Below are 18794 nucleotides of genomic sequence, written 5' to 3' on the forward strand. Positions count from 1 at the left end.
CCCAACAACAACAACCACCAAACAAAAACCCAAAATTAAAACCAAGTGTGTTTTTACTGAGTTGGGCAAAGCTCCAGAGTCTCTGAAGACCTCTCCCTGGTCCAGCAGGGACAAAGGTGGATGCTGCTTGGATCTCCCCAGGAGCTCCCCAGGAGCTCCCCAGGCTTCCTGGGCCTCTGGAATTTCCACCACCTGATGGAATGTGGGTGCAAGGTGTGTATGTTGTTGAACACAGTGATCCTCAGAGCGATCCGCGTTCACATGGAGTGAAACAGCAGGTGGAGGTGGCACAGGGAGGTGCATCCTGCGCAGTGAGAGCCACGGACCCGCCCCATTACTGTTATCCATTGTGATTTGCAGGCATTGAAGTACCAGCTTAAAGGGAAAGTTACGAATGACAAATTATAAAGTCAAGACACATGGCCTTTAATTATTAATGGGAAGTGCAGTGTTCACATTAGCAGGGCAGCTTCCTCCTGACTGGAGGGGGAAGAGAGGAGGGGAGGTCGAAGCCTGGGAAACCTAGAGCCATGGTGCTGGGGCAGGTGGAGGCAGAGAATTCAGAGATAGATACAAAAATGTATGGGGGTGGGGGAGAAAGACAGACAGACACACATTAGACAGAAGGAGCTGGGACCTGGGTACTTGGACCAGAGCTGCTCCTTTCCCCTGCAGAGCCGAACCCCCATGGCCCGGTCTTTAGAAGAGTCTGCTCTGAGATCACCCATCCCTTTCGTGTCCCCTTGACCCTAGGATGGCATTGCCCTTTGCCCAGGCTCCCCAGGCACTCTGTAGGAGCCGAGAATCCAAGCCTTTGCAGGCCTGGTGGCCTGGTGTGGGCCTTCCCACTGGTTGGATGAAAGAATGGGCCAAAGCAAAGGGGAGAGAGGTGAGGAGGGACGAGTGGCAGGAGTCACCAGGAGTCACCTGCTGGCCCGACCCACTGCCCCCTGGGGTGTCCCTGATCCCTTCCCTTGTGGGTGAAAATGCTCTAGAAAACTGGACGCATCCAAATGGACCAGAGACTGACCTGCCGACAGACTCCCTGGTCCATGCCTAGGAGCTTCTGTGACCCAGGGGCAGGCACCTGGCTTAGGATGAGATTTGTGCCCTTGTCTCGGCTCATCCTCAGGACCTGGGGACTCAACTGTTTGAGAGTGGGGCTGGCTCACCTGCCCAGGTGCCCGCTGGTGATGGATGGCAGGTTCTGCTGAATAGTGCTGGGAGGTCTTGCCCCTCACTGTTGCGATGACTGGCTGATAATGAGGAGGAAGCCCTGAGGTGAGCGGATGTGGGGTAGATCCTTTCCTTGCTGTTCGCAGCCTCAGCCTGGTACTGGGGTACCTGCTCAGGAGACCACACTTCAAACCAGAACACTCGGGGAGTGTAGACCATGAGCCCCGATGCAGGGTGATGGCCCCAGGGAACCCCTGAGGGTGAGACGGGGTGGCCTGGGGGGAGCTGACTGACCCTGCTGACTGTGTCTGTCCTAGATTCTTGCAGCCCCTCGGCTTTTGCCAAACTCCTGTTGGCTCCTTTTCTTTAATCTGTTGCCCTAAACATGATCCAGCTGCTCAGATCCCAGCTGGGTCCCCTTGGTCATGTCTGGGAACCATATGACATTTGGAAGAACTTGCTGAACAATCTGAGCTGGTCCCCAAGTCCCCAGCAGTGTGTGATGGGCCCCAATAGGGCCGGAGTCCTCCCCTGTGCCCCAGCAGCCTGAGTGTTTCTCGTGTCTGTGTTTAAATATCTTGTTCTGAATTCCAGAACTTCCCTAAGTGCTGCCTACCTGTGGGACTCTTTCTCTTCCTACAGAGGCAGACACGAATGTGAAAGTACATAAGCATTTATGTACATTTGTGTATGTTTATATGTCATCATTTTATTATGAAGAAGCTCATACTTACATACGTTTCTTAATTGGCCTGCTTATTTCAACACATCATTTAGCTTGGAGCTCTCCTAACTGTTCCTGCAACCCAACCCCTTCTAGGCGGATGGTGCCCAAAGAGGACCTGTTAACTTGCCAGGTGCTGGGGAAGCCCCCGAGGTTGGCTGGACAGTGCTGCTCTCCTCCTTATGTTTTTTGGCTCAGTAGTCACACACCCATCATGGGTGCCCACCTCCATACCCTGCCCTTTCTAATTGATTTGGAGCCAAGGTTGGTGGTGCACACACCTGTAATCCCAGCAACTAGGGAAGCTGAGGCAGGAGGATCGAAAGTTCCAGGCCAGCCTCAGCAAGTTAACGAGACCCTGACTTAAAATAAAAAGGGCTGGAGGTGTACTCAGTGGTAGAGCGCCCCTGGATTCAATTCCCAGTGCCACAAAAACAACTAATTTGATTTTGTTTCGTAAACCAGATACTAAACCTCTCAGACCCGTGTATGAAATTATGAGAGCTAAATATGTTTCCAGAGAAGCCCAGAAGAGCTTTTTGGAGGACTTTAGAGCAAGCTCTGTGCATGGGTTGGTGGAACAGGGAGGTTTCTGTGCTTTCTGGGGTCCTGGTTGGTTTAAAGTAAAGCTTCCAATTGGACTGACTCAGTAAGGAGCTCTGCTGCCAAGATGAGGTTTCCGGGACATGAGTGCATGGAAGTAGGGACGTGCAAGGGCAGCCGGTGCCCCTTTATTTTTCTTGAGTCTTGATTACGCTCGCTGGTGGGCACGTGTGTACACACCCACTTGTGTACAGTGTCATGCTGAGCGTTCTGCAGGTGCTGGCCTGTCCCTGGAGACAGGATTGATTCCATGGCTCAGGAAGGGCGAGGCAGAGCTCTTGTGATTCAGAGCAGCCATGTTCTGAGGACACACGCGGTCCACAGACACCCTGGCCAGGCGGCGACCACACTCTACATGGCCTCCAGATTCTCTTTCATCTCCCAACTCAGTTGTTTTGACCAAATAAAACGGAAGGCCCAGCCAGCACGCGAGCAGATCACACCCCCATTCTCTAATGCCTGGGGTCCAGGGGAAGAGTCAGAACTTGCAAATGATCCAAGGGCCTGGGAGGTCAAGTAGCTTGTCTAAGGTCACGTCTTTGTCAAGTGAGTGACATGACATTTGTTCTTTGGGCTCCTTGCCATTCACTCCACCTTCTGACTGCCTTTTGGGGAAGTCTGCCTGTCCTCTTCCATTGGATTGCTTCCTTACGAAGGTCCCCTGACCTCTACTAGCTAAGACATGGGCATAAACCCAAGGAGGGTCAGTCAGATGCTCCCTCCCAGGAATTTCAACCATGAGCTGAGTGCTGGGTGATCCAAAAAATGCCTGGAGACCCACAGTCCTCTATCTAATTGGAATCCTCCAGAACCTGATAGTAAGTTGTACTTTTGTCTTAGTTATCCAGAGTTAAGTCCTGCTTCTTGAAAGGACTTCAGTTACATTTAATTTACAACTGGGTGTAACTGAGTCTGAGAGACCCTTCATCTGTGTGGGCTCTTTCCCCTTGGCCTGCCACCTCTCTAACCTGGGGGCAACTGGTGTGGCCTTGGCCTTCGAGCTCTGCTAACCTCTCAGCACAGCCACCAAGTGATAGACACTTGGCCTCTGACAGCAGGGCCATCTTATTAACCCAAGACACTGGGTGCTGGGAATCTGGGGTAAATGTGTCTGCCTTGATTTTCCCTAGGTGACCGTAGGTGTTAGTCTAGAAAACTGGCAGCCTGGCTTGTCAGAGCTGACTTTGTGTTCATGGAAGACGGCTCCTGAAGTCTGCTTCCCAGCTACCTGCCTGTCCCAAGGGGTTTCAGCATTTGGTTGTTGAAATTGTGTTCTTGCCTCACCTCCGTGAGAGACATACATCAGAGCAGATTTCTTTCTCCAACCAGGATGGTGCATTAAAGAAAAAGACCCTGCATTCAGCCCCTGAGCATCTACCAGTCAGGTCAAGTCATTTAGACAGGAGTGTGTGTGCTTGCACGTTTGTGTGTGTGTGGGGGGGGGGATTGGCTGGGATTCAGGGAAGTATTTTGTTGAATAGAATCTAGTATGCAGCAGTTTTGAAAATATCCACTTACTCACAAATTCATCAGACTCCTGCATGAGATGCAGATGAATGAGTCTGTCTAATCTGCTGAGGGCTCAGTTTTGTTTCTGGAATCTGCCCCTCTCTTCAGGGACAGCAGATGGTCTTTTGGCCTAGAGATGTTGGCTGATCTTCCCCAAAGTAGAGCTTTTGGCCAGATCGGTGGCCGTTGCCTGGGCTTCATCTTCAAGAGCAAGGTGGGGGGCGGGGTGAAGAAAGGGGCAGCCTGACCTCAGGCAGCACTGACCTCTGCATGGAGCTCAGAGGGTGTGGCTTACGTCATGGGAAGGCCCTGTGTCTAGCATGTTCTTTCACCCTGGGTGGGTGGTCCGAAAACTTCCATCGCGTCCCAGATCACGTTCATGTTGGGACTTGATCTAGAAACAGATGAACATGAGCACTCCTTACCAGCCAATCTTGATCATCAGGTAGCACTGGGTGACTTTGGGTTTCCAGGGTGGGCGTTGTGGTACAGAACACAGATTCCTATTTGGAGGCAGCCCCTGATGGAGTCAGGCCTGGTTCTGTGGAATTTCCAGCTAAGGCTGCCACAAACCGGCCAGAGACTTGGGCAAGTCGCTCCAGGTCTCTGGGCCTCAGTTTCCTCACCTGTTTAAAAAAGATGAAGGTGTTTTAATCAGCTTTCTGTCATTGTGACCAAAATACTCGAAAAGAACAATTTAGAGGGAAAAAAGTTTATTTTGACTCATGGTCTCAGGGGCTCAGTCCATAGTCGGCCAGCTCTAGCTCTGGGCCCGAGGTGAGGCAGAGCATCCAGGTGGAGGGATGTACCTAGGAAAGCAGCGTAGAACCTGGCGACCAGGAAGCAGAGCTCTTCTCACCAAGGACAAAGTGTACACCCCAAAGGCACAGCCCGGTGACTTGCTTCCTCCAGCGACGACCTGCCTGCCCAGTTAACCCAGACCAGCACTACTTAGGCCACAGCTCGCATGACCTAACCATTTCACCTCTGAACACTTTGCATCGTCTTCCGCCTGAGCTTTTGGAAGACACCTCATATCTAAACCACACAAGTGGGATAAAAAGATCCCTTAACTTTTCTTTTGGAAACTTGTATGGTCTCTGCTACTTATTATCCCCAAACCTTGAATTTTCTCCAGTAAAAATTGAGCAAAATGGAACCACTTAGTGATGTGTTGGGAAACCATATTTATAGTACCTTTTTATTAATAGACGCCCATGTTTTCATTATGAACGCACACACTGACATTCACAGGTAGATCTGTATTTCTATATGTACAAGTGGATGTATATTATTATATCATGTATGTGGGCTGGTCTTATACTATTTGATACTATCATAGTTCATATATAAGTAAAAACATGAAAATATTTAAACCAAATCACAAATAAAGGGAAAAGAGAGTCCACACTCGGGCTTTGGGGACAGTTTCATAACCTGTTTTGACACAGCGCATCACCGAGGAGGGCTGAACTCAGAATTGTGTTGGACAACCTCCAGCTGTGGCTTTGAGATTTAGTCTTGAGAGCTCTGTGGACGTCTCTGAAATCTGAGAAAATAGCTGGATAAAAAAGCCTAACAGTTGGGGAGCCCTGCAGGCTCAGGTTTCCCTCTTCCCTGTGCGCCACCTCACACAGTAGCGTACCACCGTGTGCTGGTGGATGGTGTTGTGCAGGTGGGTGGCTCTCTGGCCCTGCCTGACTTGTTGAAGACTGTTCCCTGATTAGAGGACAAGCTCTGCAAACACAGGGGCTGTATGTGATGAGCTCGTTGGTGATCAGGACCTCTCCTAGCACCGTGTGAGCAGGAGGGAAATCAGCAGAGATAATGCTGCAGTGGGCACCCCCAGCCCCGGTGTCAGCTCTCGGTTCATCCACGAGAGACTTTAGGATAAGAACATACTATAAATTGAGCTTGCTAAAAACATTTGGAAGCCACAGAAATCGTGAAAAGGGCATGGATTTTAAAGACAGTTTTGGATTTGAGCCCTGGCTTCCATCATTTGCTAACTAACTACATGGCCGAGGGCAGAGTAATTTGCCTCTCTAAGCCATGATTGTTTCATCTGTAAAATGGTCTGTTTGAAGATTATAAGTAAGTGTACAAATGGGTTCAGTCCAGTGCCTGATGCATAACAAAATGTTCAACAAATTATAGTAATTATGCTTCTCATGCTGAGAATCAGAGCCACTGTATTTATGTTTGGCTATTAAGAACTGTTCAGACCATAGAAATACACATATCGTATTTGCATACTTACTTATATGGTGAACATAACATATGCCCATCTAGGGAAATATATATACTTATAATTTAGAGATGTTTTAACAGATTGTAATGACAACATTTCTCTGTGATGCATACTTGTGGCATATTAATTTCCTCCCCCAACCCCACCCCAATTTTAAAGTGCGTGGAGCCACCACAGAATAATTTCTTACATTTTAGTTTTTTCTGGTTGGGGAAAAAAAAAAAAGAAAACAGCCTATGGGAATTGCCTTTGTGCCTTGGGGCTCCAAAACGCTGCTTTATTTTTATGTACAGACTCTTTGTGGGTGGACTGTAGAAATTTTTGCTCTTGGAAATGTTTCGAGCTCCTGGGAAACTGAATAGGGAAAAAAGAGCTAATTAAAAAAGCTGCCATCCGCCTCCTCTAATTAACTTGCTCTCCCCCTCCCAGGAGAGGGCGCGGAAATATGAAAACAAGGCAGACGGCTCCGGAAGTGAGTGCCATTCCTGTGGCCCACGGTGGTCCTCAGTGTTTTGATGCAGAAATAGTTAATAGAAAACAGGATAGGGGGCACAAAGGGCCTGGTGTGCCCCTGCCCTGCCCACCCCCGGCGCTGCCTCCCACATAGGCCCTGTGAATGGCGGTCCCTCCAAGCAGGTGTGCCATCGGGCAGCTGCAGCTAGACCCCAAGAGCATCCGGCCCTCCCTGTTGCTGTGCTGTTGAGAAAGACCAGGGCTCTTTGTGCTCCAGAGTCACATGTCACCAGTGCCCAGGGATGCAGAAGCTAGGGGGACGGACACTCAGTCCCTCTCTTCTCGTCTCAGCTTGGGTGGAGCAGCACTGGGCCTCCGGATGCCGGAGAAGCTCATGGCATCTGTGTCTGGTGGTGTGGCTAACTGTTTTGGTGATAATGAAAGAGATTTAGATCTCAAAGATACCAGCGAGGACATTAGGGCTGGGAATTCGGGGGACAGAGGCTGTTCTTCCGTGGAGATGGCTTTTGGCTCCTGGCGGATGTGGTCTCCGGTGGAATGGGCCCGGTGGATGTGGACGGTGGTGAGCAGCAGTCGGGCTCCCGGGCCACCGGCCCTTCGAGGAGGCTCTGGAGAGAGGCAAGTTGGCTTCGTGCGTCTTGTCAGTGTTGCCCCGATGCTGGGGGCAGGGTGGGGAAGCCAGTTCCTAGAGTCCACCCGGCCACCAAGGTGATCCAGGCTCTCCTTCCTCTTTGCTGCTGCGTGGTGTGACCTCCTGTGTTCTCATATTTGTAAACAGACTCTGCAGAATCGCACGCGCCTAGATCTGTCACCGTCCCTGTGGGGATGTGTCTTAAATTCTCCTCTTGGACAAAAGCTTAGTCCTTTAATATTAATGTGTGTGTGTTAAAAAGTCAGTTTCCCTCTTGTGTTTGCATGAATTGTAAGTATTTACTCATGAAATTCAATACTGTGCTGGCTTCGGCCCAGTGGAGCCCATCAAAAGCAGCTCTGGGGTTTGTTCATCTCTTTGGGTCCCTGGAGGACTTCATGGCTGGTTAGAGGAGTCAAGGTCCTTATGGGGGGTGGATGGGGGTGACCTCTGGCACTATGAGTCTCTCACAAGGGAACTCACCAAATGGCCCCTTTCTGTCCTCCTGGCAGATAGTGGAGGGATTGGTTTGGTTCCTGGTGCTCTCTGGCTGTTGGTCTTTAGAAGATGGTGGCCTGTACCTAGGTCACTGGTCCTCTGACCCGGGAGAGGCCAGCAGTGTGCCTGCCCCACAGTGTTGGCCTACCTGGCTCAGCGGCATGGGTGCAGCCCAGTGTGTCTGTCACAGCGTGTTCCCCGTCACCTGCCCCATTACTGCCTGCCAAGGTCATTCATGCCAATGTGCAGTCCTCAGAGCCCACCCTCTTGGTAGTTAACCGCCTTGTTGCAAATGAACCCATTGGTGTTCAGGTTTATTTATCATATTCTGAGATGGGAACTGGCCCGCTGATGACGCTTCCACGCTGACCGTCCACGTAGCTGTGGTTGGGCGCCTGTCCACGGGCAGCTGGAGCCAGTGTACTGCTGCCCTCTGGCCCAGGCAGCATGTGGGCCAGTGACCTGGGGAGCCTCATCTTCTGGCTTAAGATGGAGCACATGTGGAAGCAGGTGAGGGAGCAGGGCGGTCCGCTGGGCTGTCTTAGCCCAGGGCAAGGCTTTGGCCATTGGCTGCCCATGTGACAGACAGTAGCTTCTCGGGGCGGACTTTTGGTCCACATCTCCAGGTGGAGAACCTTTCTTGTCCTGCAGGGCCCACAAGAACCGTGTCCACACCCTCGGGCTGTCAGGCAGTGCTTTGTGGCTTGGCCTGGTGCCCGTCCTTGCTGGCTCGCTGGCTTTCACTCACTCATAGAGGCCCATTCACTGTCCTGGGTGTGGGGCTCTGGGTTCTGTGAACAAGCATGGCATGTACAGCCCCGTGGAGGAAAAAGAGGACATGATTATTAGCAAGTGAATAAATCTCTGCTGACAGTTTATGAGGGGCGCTGGGAAGGAGGAAGAGGGGCACGGACGCCTAACTCCATGGGGTGGGAATTTAGGTGACAGGAACCACCCTGGTCCAACACGCATACTGCCCTGGGTCTGAATGGACGCCAAGGAGTGGGTACCAGAGTTCCTCTGGAGAGTCTGCTGTGGGCGAATTTCCCCTGAGGTGACAAGTATGTGATCTGAGTAGAGCTGAGTTCAAAGAATAAGGGGTTTGGTCATAATCACGTCATCACTTTCTCACCTCCGTCCCCAGGTGGTTGAATTGAGGGCCCACCTCTAGCTGCCCCTGTGGCTGGTGCTGTGTTGGAGCGCAACGTGCAGAATTGCTGTTGGCCCCGTCTGACCTGTCTCTCTCCTCTCTCCTTCAGGAGTTCTGACTCTGAAGAAGCATTTGAGACCCCAGAGTCAACGACCCCTGTCAAAGCTCCACCAGCCCCACCTCCGCCACCCCCTGAAGTCATCCCAGAGCCTGAGGTCAGCGCACCACCAGCCCCGGAAGAACCAGGTAACGCAGGGCCAGGGCCAGGGCCCCTGGGAGATGGGCGGTGACTCCCGGCAGTGCACACTGGAGGCAGATGCCCACCCCAGCACAGAGGGAGCAAGACCCTCAGACTCGTCACAGCCTGCAGCACTAGGCCTTGACTCTGGGCTGTGTCCAGTGTTTTGCAGGTTGTCGTCAGGGCTGGGGTGAGCGCCTACAGTGGATTGGGCTGGATTGGGCTGGGTGTGCTTTGCACTGGGAGCTTGTTACCCAGAGACTCAGATGGTGTGCAGCTGGAGCAGCTGGGTCCTGGAACTTTCCAGCAGAATGTTGGATTCTGCTTTTTGACCCTGTGCTCCTGTGAGAGTGTCAGGCTTTGTCCAGCTGATGTGACTTTGCACTTGTGTTCCAAGCACAGAGCCCCCGTGGGCTGGGGAGTAAGACGAGAGAGAGTCCGCCCATGCTGGCCGGAGCCTCACCACCCTGGGGCTACCTGATTTTTCTTGCTTCTCCACACTCTCCCTCCCCTGGTGTGAGTGGCAACACCTTTGGATTCTGTTTAGATGTGGTGATCCCACTGCTCCCGTGGCTGGTGCTGTGTGCTTCCCCCGGTTTCTCCAGTGGGGATAAAGAGACACCCTTCTTAGAAAGCTTAAGAGAGTCCTGGAAGGAGACGCAGCCTGCCTGAAATGGCCCCACGGGCGGGTCAAGGCCAGGTGGTGCTGTGCTAGGTCCTGGATGGCTCAGGGTCCCACACTGTAGGACCCACTCTGACCCTCCCCGGGTCCCCGCCCTCCCCGCCTAACAAGCATGGGGAGCTGACTCCCTCCAGACCTCATAAGCCTCCCGCAGCCACCGGAGGTCCACCCCAGCCCCAGTCCTAGCCATCTTCCCCTCCAGCCTGCGGAGGAACTGGGCTGAGGCTGGGACCTGCAGGCTGGTGTGCACAGCCTGGCTCAAGGCAGCCAAGAGGGACGGAGCTGGTAGTGGGCAGAGGGTCAGGGTGAGGCTGGGCCTCCGTTTGTGCTCCTGCCTGGGTCAGGAGTCAGCCGGGCTGTACAATAGAATAATATTTTGACCTTGATGTTGATTTTAGAAAGTAAAAGGTGGAATTGATTTTATCTGCCCTATAAGTAGGCCAGTGATTGAAAAAGGATAATGCCAGGGCTTTGGCCCTGACAGGTGGGCTGCCCGGGGCAGAGGAAGATGGGAGAGGCCGTTTCCACGAGAGCAGACGCCTTGGCTGGGGTGGGACCCGTTGTTTTCATGTCCCCCGTCTTCAGCATCTCCTCGGCCAGCAGCAGAGTCAGGGCTCTGCTGAGTCAGGACGGAGGCTGGGCTCCGAGAGCGGGAGGCTGGTATTTATCTGACTGAGGTGGGGAAGACCCAGAGGGCTGCTTGCGGTTCCCAGAGAGTCATTTGCTTCCCTTCCTTTATTTTATGTAATCATGTAAAAATGTATTTCCCGTACGGTTTTTACAAATTGCCCAGTTTTTGATGATAAGTGACTGAATGACCAACACCTTGTGAACCCTGGGTCAGGCACATGATTAAGTCCCGTGCAGGGCAAGGTCATTCATGACCATGGGCTCGTCTTCTGTTGTCCGATTCCCTGCTTGCTCTCAGAAACAGTTTTCCACTTCTTTTTGTTGCTGTTCTTCCTTGTGCCAAAGCCGAGAACAATTTCCATTCTTAAAAACACACACACACGCCACACCCACCTCTTCCTTAGGTGGCGGTTATAAGAGTGAACATGATGAGGCTTATGGGAGGGCCCCCGGGGGAAGGGGCTGGGGATGTGGATTGCCACTGAGTCACAGTCCTCAGAGCCTTTGATTACACCCCTGGAGTCGGAGCAGGGAGAATGGAGACTTTCCACCCGTCCCGAGAACTGCAGGGAGGCTGAGGGGAGGATCCTGCGAGGAAGGGAAGGTTAGACTCACCACTGCCCCACATCCCCCCTGCTTGGGCTGCACAAAGGCCCATTTGATTTGCCGCCCTTGTGAGGACCGCCCCCCAGAAGTGGCATCCCCTCATCCATTCTGCAGACCTGCATGGGGCATTGCAGAGGCGTGAGAAGTGCCGTGGGGGGCTGTGGGGGCTGTGGGGGGCCCAAAGGGAAGAAAGGCTTGTCCTGGGAACCATGGGAAAGAATGGGCAGGAGAGGAAGAGCTATTGTTTGGCTTTCCTCTTCAGCGCCTGGAATGTTACCAAAGTTGCCTGAGGAACCTCATGAAATAACAGACCAGACCTTTGGCTGTGGACACAGTGTGGTTTGCCCTTGCCTTTGCCCCTGTCTGGGGTGGGGCAGGACTCCTTGGAGCCCAGCTTCCTTCTCTGTAAATGAGGAGGGCCACCTGCAGGGCCTCTGAGATCCCTTCCCTCTGACCTGGGGGCCCTGTGAATGGAATGCTTGGCTATGGTACAGTGGCTGTGTTATCAGAACTCAGATCTGGCCACTGGGGACACAGTGAAATATCACACGATGCATAACATTTCCCACTTAAGCCTCTGCCTGTGTTGGGCCTGGGCTTGGACTTTTGAGTGTGTCATCTCCCATTCGGGTGAGAGAATTCTCCCTCACGCACGTGACACCCCTTTCCCAGGATGGCTCCTTGCGCTGGAAAGCAGGCTGCTGTCCACGTGGCGCTGTGAGCAGCTGCGCTCAGCCCCTGACCTGCTGCTGGCTCTGCGGAGGTGCTGGGAGCATGGCCACTGTGGTCGCTGATGCCCAGACGGCTGCAGGTGCAGCTCTGTGAGACAGTCCGTGCTGCAAACTGCAGCCTGGGCCGCGCCAAGGCAGAGGGCAGGGCCCAGGACTGTCAGGGGACAGCAAGTAGACAGACAGCAGGGCGCGTAGCAGGGGGTGGGGGCAACGAGGAGGGTTCCGTTGAGCATTGTCCTCCACCGGGGACAAAGCTTGTATATTCATTCTTGCTGGGAGATTGCCCAGCCTGGGGAGGGCCCTGTTGGGGTCTCAGAGGTGACTGGAGCCACTCTGCACCCTGAGTGCCTTCAGCTTTCCTCTCTCCCCAAAAAGTGGTGGCCCACGGGGCTCCAGCTGTGGACTGCTGCTGTCATCTTGGCTCAGGAAGGTTCCCAATGCCAGGCCTGGCGGCAGAGTTCCCAGTGGCTTGTGTTTCCACTGTGCCCTCCACAGAGGACCCTGTTCCCTGTGTGTTGTCACTGGAGCAATCCATGTGGGTACTCACCCCGGAGACAGGTGGCCTCCTGGGCCGGGCATCCCAGAAACCAGAGAGGGGAGAGCCCGTCCCAGCCTTGGCAGGGTACAGGGAGCAGCGTCACTGAGGCATGTGCAGGATTTGGGGGGCTGTGCTTGTCATTTCCTGGAACTTGCTGTGCCCTGAAATGAGTACTTAGGTGGCTCCCCCACATCGTCCCCATAAGAATGTCTGGTTTACAGCTGAGGCTTGGAGGGGACAGCAGCATGCCCCAGGTTGGCCTTGCCTTGGTCTGTTCTGGCAGTTGTAATCGCCTCCCAAGGACCTCACCTCCTGATACGGTCACCTTGGGAGTGAGATTGGTATGGGGATTTCTGGAGGACACAGATGTCAGGCCGTAGGGTGCAGCAAGGGGGAGCAGGGCTTTTGAGACCAGGGGCTCCTCAAGCACTCAGGCCCCCCTTGGCTGGCTCCTCTCCTCTTGGCTGTGTCCCATGTGCCCAGGTCTCTGGAACAGGGAGGCTGCTGGGGCCCTGAAGCACAGCCCATCCTGAGGACCCCCATGTTAGGTGGGTGTGGTTGTGTCAGCTGCGGGTGGCAGGTGTTGGCCAGGCAGAGCACTAGTGCCTGGGCCACTTACTGCCCCCTCTCCCCTTCCTGGGAATTCCCTCTCGTTTCCAAGTACACCCACTTTTCCCTTACCTTGTGGGTTACGTGGCCCGGCCCGGAGTCATATTGGAGCCCCAACCCTCAATGTGACTGTATTTGGAGATGGGCCTTTTAGGAGGCACCGAGGTTAAGCGGGTCAGAGGATGGGCCTGGATCCTATAGCACTGGTGGCCCTGTGAGAAGAGAGGAAGGGCCGTGTGAGGACAGTGAGAAGCGCCTTCTTCAAGCTAAGGAGAGGGGCCTCTGGAGAGGCCAAATCCACTGACACCTTGATCTTGGATCTCCAGCCTTCAGAACCGTGAGGAACGAGTTTCTGTTGTTTAAGCCTCGAGTCTGTGATAGTTGCTATGGCAACGTGAGCTGAGTGACAGAGCTGAGAAACCCCAAGTGAGCTTTTTCACGTGATGAGCCTGGATACTAACTTTGTCCTCATACTGAGTCAGAAATGTGGAGTTGCCGGGCATAGGTTTCCAGGGCAGGCTGTGCCCAGGTCTGCACCGGCTACAGGACAGAGGGCATGTTGGTGTGGATGGATGGGCTGGCCTGGGGTCTAGTCCTTCCTCACCTTTACCTGCTTTGCCTACCTCTCAGTGACTGGCAGGTAGGAGGCACCTCGGAGTGTGAAATGAGTGGTCTTCGTGCAGATGTGCATGGACATCGAAAAGTCCAGTGGGAACCCAGTGGACACACACTTGCTTTGGAAAGATCAAGGCCTGCACATGGCAGTGGCCTCTCACATTGCAGGGCTTCCCAGCCCTGTGACGAATGCCATGGAGCAGCTTGCTTGGGGACCACACACCAACAGAGCAGCTCTCAACCAGGGACAGCTTTGCCCCCCGGGGGACGTGTGGCGATGTCTGAACACGTTGCTGATGGTCTCCGCTGGAGTGGGACATGCTGCCGATATCTACTGGGTCGAGGCAAGGGGTGCTGTACAGTGTGCCCAGTGGACACCCGGCCCCCAGGACAGAGATCTGACCAGCCCCAAATACCCATCATGCCCAGGGAAAGCAATGCTAAGCAGGCTCAGGTCTCGGGGCCCATGGTGATTGGATTATGGGGTGTCACTTCCACGCGGGAAGCTGTGTTAAGCAGGAGGAGCTCTTTCTTCTGGGGAAAGCAAATGAGCAGATGGTTAAGCGGCATATCTGCTGATTGCAGCACGATTCAGGGAGAACTCCTGACTTCAGAAGGCTGCGGAGACCGTGCAGCAGTTTAGCAAAGGAAGGTTGGCACGTGGCCTTGCTTGGAGATGACAGGCCCCTTCTCTCTCTCTGTTGGGGCCCATGTGGCTCCCCTGCTCCTCCTCATCCTCTCTGGGCCTCTGCCCTCTGTACCCAGTGTCCAGGGTCCTCCACAGGGCAGGACGACACGGTCACCGCTGATGGGAAGACGGGGTGCTCAAGGACACAAAGTCCCCCAGGAACAAGGAGGGGAGTTCATCTCAGAAAGGAGAGTGGCACCTGTTCTTTTGAGATGAGCAGGAAGCAGTGGGGTCAGGTGATGGTGGAGAAATCATTTGGTGGAAAGAGCTGAGCCAAGGCTCCGGTCAGGTGCTCCGTATTCAGGGTGTGCACTCCTAGCTGGGCTGGGTGAGGAGAGAAGAGAAGGCCTGAGGCCCCGACTGGCTCATCATGGATCCAGAAGGTGCTCTCAATCCAGGAGGCATTTGTTGAGTGCAAGACAGTGTGACAGTGGACGAGTCGGGTAGAGGAGACGAGCTCCTGTTGGGGAGGCCTGTGTGCTAGTCTCCCCTGCCTGATGGGGCTCGGTGCAGCTCCAGGAGCAAGCCCTGCTTGTGAGCAAGGTGTGATCCCCACCAGGGACTGCAGGAGTGAGCCCGGACAGCTAAGCCACCGGTGGAAGACACCTGTGCAGGCATTTCCCAGACCTGTTTATTGGGGCGACGGGTAGGGCTGCCAGATGGCAAACAAAAGGGCAAGGTACCCAGTTAAACTTGAATCTCAGGTAATAAATGATTATGATGTAGATATCCTCTTACTAAACCCGTATTCATTCATCTGAAGTCAAATTTAGCCAGACATCCTGACTTTAGGGGCAGTTTTCTCACGGGGATAGGGACCGGCCACGACAGACGGCTCAGGGTCCGCCTCGTCAGAAGAGACGCCCCTGGAGCCTGCTGCTATGCCCAAAGCCACCTGTCCTTTGGACTCAAGAGGGACACGGTACTGTAAGGGAAGCACACTTGGGCAACACCGCACGTCACACTTGTACCAACTTTTCCTGTCCCTTGTCCTGCATGCTCCCTGTACTGAGGACTTTACAACATGAGCCCTCTCGTCCGGTGACATGTTTTTAGTTTTCTGAAAGAAGATCTCCTAGCATCCTTTGATGCTCAGACAGCTGGGAGCCCAGAAATGCATGAGAATGTCCCTGGTGCAAGCAGAGCCCAGAGTAGCCAAGCTGAGGCCAGGGCTGGCCGGATCCCCAGGAGCAGCAGGGCGGAGAGGTCACGGAGCGCCATGTGGCCAACATTTGGTATATCTACAGCATGTTAGGAAGTCAGGAGCCTCCTTGGCCAGCAGTCGACGAGGAGAGAGGGAAACCATGAAGAGAAGAGAATGAACAGTTAGTTGGCAAGGCCAAGGACAGGCGGGAGGGATTGCTCAGAGAGGTTCCAGGTGACATCTGGAGGGGCAGGTGGCAAAGGGCAAGCTCAGTCCTGCTTCCATCCCCTGGGGTCCTCCACGTAAAAGCTGTGGCTCTTCCTCACATGGTTCTGAATTGTCAGGAGCAGGATACCCATGAGCTAGCTAACGTGGAAGGCTGACTACGCTGTGCTGCCTGTTCTCCTGTCATGCACCTCTCCCGTTGTCCAACCACACTGGCCTCTTGTCCCGTTCCTCCAACAGACCAAGGGTGTTCCCGCCCCCAGGCCCCTGCCGCCAGGGATGCTTCTTCCTCGGACATCCTCCTGGTTGTGAAGGACCTCGGGTCTGGTCTTTGATCAAAGGGACTTTGCCTAATGATCTTACCTAAAATGGTGATCCCTTTCCCTGCCCTGGTTTTCTCCCAGCACACATCACTATCTGACAGTCTGGGTTATTATTTAGTTGTTTCCTCACCATCATCCTCTCGAAGGCTGCAACTTCCAAGAAGGCAAGGATCACATCTACTTTGTCCATTTCCTTTTTGAGTCCTCAGCACGGTGCCTGGTCCCATCCTAATCAGGCACTTGGTAAATACATTTGAGGGAACTGAGGTTAACCTGCCCAGGGTCTGGCGTTAGTCACCCATGGATGGGGTCTGTCACTCTCTGTCTGGAGGGCAGCCATCTGGCACAAGGTGAGGCATGTTCTCAAGTGACAGCTCTGTCTCCATTTCCCCAGGATGTGGCTCTGAGACGGTCACCGTCCCTGATGGCCCACGCAGCGACTCCGTGGAAGGCAGCCCCTTCCGCCCTCCACACTCCTCCTCTGCCGTCTTCGATGAAGACAAGCCGATAGCCAGCAGCGGGACTTACAACTTAGACTTTGACAGCATCGAGCTGGTGGATAACCTCCAGAGCTTGGAGCCTCGGCCCTCGGACTGTAAGAGCCAAGAGTGCAAGGCCACCGTGCGGAGGAAGTCCACCGAGTCCGTGCCCCCCGCCAAGTCCACGCTGTCCCGCTCCCTGAGCCTGCAGGCCGGTGACTTTGATGGTGCTTCCTGCTCAGGCAGCCCCGAGGCCGCGGCCCTCGCCCCGGACGCAGGCAGCACAGGCTCGTGCAGTGCTTCCAGTACCCTCAAGCGAACTAAAAAACCCAGGCCACCATCCCTAAAAAAGAAGCAGAGCACCAAGAAGCCCACAGAAACCCCCCCAGTGAAGGAGACCCAGCAGGAGCCAGCGGAGGAGAGTCCGGTCCCCAACGAGGAGTATCTGGCGTCGGAGACGAAGACGGAGCCGGCCGCGGCAGAGGGCTCAGGGTCCCCCTCGTCGGAAGAGACGCCCCCGGAGCCTGCCGCTGCACCCAAAGCCGCCTGTCCTCTGGACCCAGAGTGTGCCGAGGGCGCCAGCCCCTTGGCTTCTGGAGGTGGCAGGGTGCAGAACTCACCTCCTGTTGGGAGGAAAACGTTGCCTCTTACCACGGCCCCCGAGGCCGCGGAGGAGACCCCGTTGGATAGTGGGGGGCAAGAGGACTCCCCGGCCAGAGGGCTGTCAGTGAGGCTGGAGTTTGACTATTCTGAGGACAAGGGTGGTTGGGACAACCAGCAGGAAAACCCCCCTCCTACCAAAAAGATAGGCAAAAAGCCAGTTGCCAAAATGCCCCTAAGGAGGCCAAAGATGAAAAAGACACCCGAGAAACTCGACAACACTCCTGCCTCACCTCCCAGGTCCCCCGCTGAGCCCAATGACATCCCTGTGGCTAAAGGTACCTACACCTTTGATATTGACAAGTGGGATGACCCCAATTTTAACCCCTTTTCTTCCACCTCAAAAATGCAGGAGTCTCCCAAACTGCCCCAACAGTCATATAACTTTGACCCAGACGCCTGTGACGAGTCCATTGATCCCTTTAAGACCTCCTCTAAGACCCCCAGCTCACCTTCTAAATCCCCAGCCTCCTTTGAGATCCCAGCCAGTGCCATCGAAGCCAATGGAATGGATGGGGACGGGCTGAACAAGCCTGCCAAGAAGAAGAAGACACCCCTAAAGACGTAAGTTCAGGGGTGAAGGTGGTGAGGATCGGAGGCAGGGAGGGGTAGTGCTGTGACCCTTAGTCCTGGGTAACCCTCAGCTGCCCTGACCTTGCCCTGATTGCCACCGTTTTCCCAGGCAGGCAGGATATGTGTTCCCGTTCCTCTCTGAGGCCACCGTGGGGCATTTCCCCCCCACAGAGCCCTGTGGGGTCAGGAGTCCTGGATCTTTCATGTGAATAAGTCAGTGATCTCAAGCGGCCTCTAGCAGAAGACCTGACCTTCCACTCTAGGGGAGTGTGGGAGGCCCTTCAGAAGGGGGAGCAGTTGCAAGAGACCTGACCACCTCCTTGTTGGTGACCGGGACCCTTTTGCCTGTTGAGCGTGTGTATTGCCTTCTGAGGGAAAGCCAGGAGCTGTGCCCTGTAAAACACTGTTCAGATGTAGAGTATCTGTTTGTTCCTGTCATGAGGCCAGCCCAGAACCCAACATAGTGGTGGACTCCAGGAGGTGGAGGGGGAGTGTACCCTGGGCCGCTCCCTACACCTGACCAGCCAGGCTGTAAGTCCAAAAGAGATCAGAGAAACCTGCAAAGGGCGGGGAGACCCTGCCACCTCCAGGGAGCCTCTAATAATGGAGTCTTGTTCAACGTGGCCGAGTACATGGCCCTGGAGTCCCGTGTGTCTGCGCTCTAGGGTTCATTCCAAGCCCCAGCTCCGGCTTGGCTGGCTACAGGCCATTCTAGGGCTCGGGGCCACATGCAGTGTGGTTGGCTGCTGAGCCTCTGCTGTTGTGCTGGGAGGCATCATCTATAATTTATCGAGACTACAGAGACCAGTCTCCCAGGGGTAGTGCAAAAGAACAGGTAGCAGTCCCTCCGGGTCTGCTTGGGATGAGCTAGACAAAGTGACCCACTTACCTCCATTCTGGGCTCCCTCATGCATTGAGCATCTGACCGCTGGGGCTTCCTGAGAAGAGGTTCTGCGTAGCCGGCTTTGGCCTTGTACCACCCCACTGCCTGGTGGAGGCTGGGAGGTCATTCTGGCCAAAGCTGTGGATTTTTCTTA

At 54.3% G+C, this 18794-nt stretch overlaps 1 protein-coding gene across 29 annotated transcripts in view; it reads left to right on the forward strand.

Annotated features, from left to right (window-relative positions):
* Tacc2 (transforming acidic coiled-coil containing protein 2) overlaps positions 1-18794 on the forward strand; it is a 176474-nt gene that overhangs the window by 125005 nt on the left and 32675 nt on the right. For all 29 annotated transcript variants that reach the window (XM_048791321.1, XM_048791326.1, XM_048791323.1 and 26 more), the window contains 2 exons: positions 9126-9262; positions 16440-17748. In XM_048791321.1, the coding sequence (XP_048647278.1) occupies positions 9126-9262; positions 16440-17748 (1446 nt within the window). The remainder of the gene's footprint in view (positions 1-9125; positions 9263-16439; positions 17749-18794) is intronic.

The sequence above is a fragment of the Marmota marmota genome, unplaced genomic scaffold, assembly GCF_001458135.2.
Source record: "Marmota marmota marmota unplaced genomic scaffold, marMar, whole genome shotgun sequence".
Classification (NCBI taxonomy): Eukaryota; Metazoa; Chordata; class Mammalia; order Rodentia; family Sciuridae; genus Marmota; species Marmota marmota.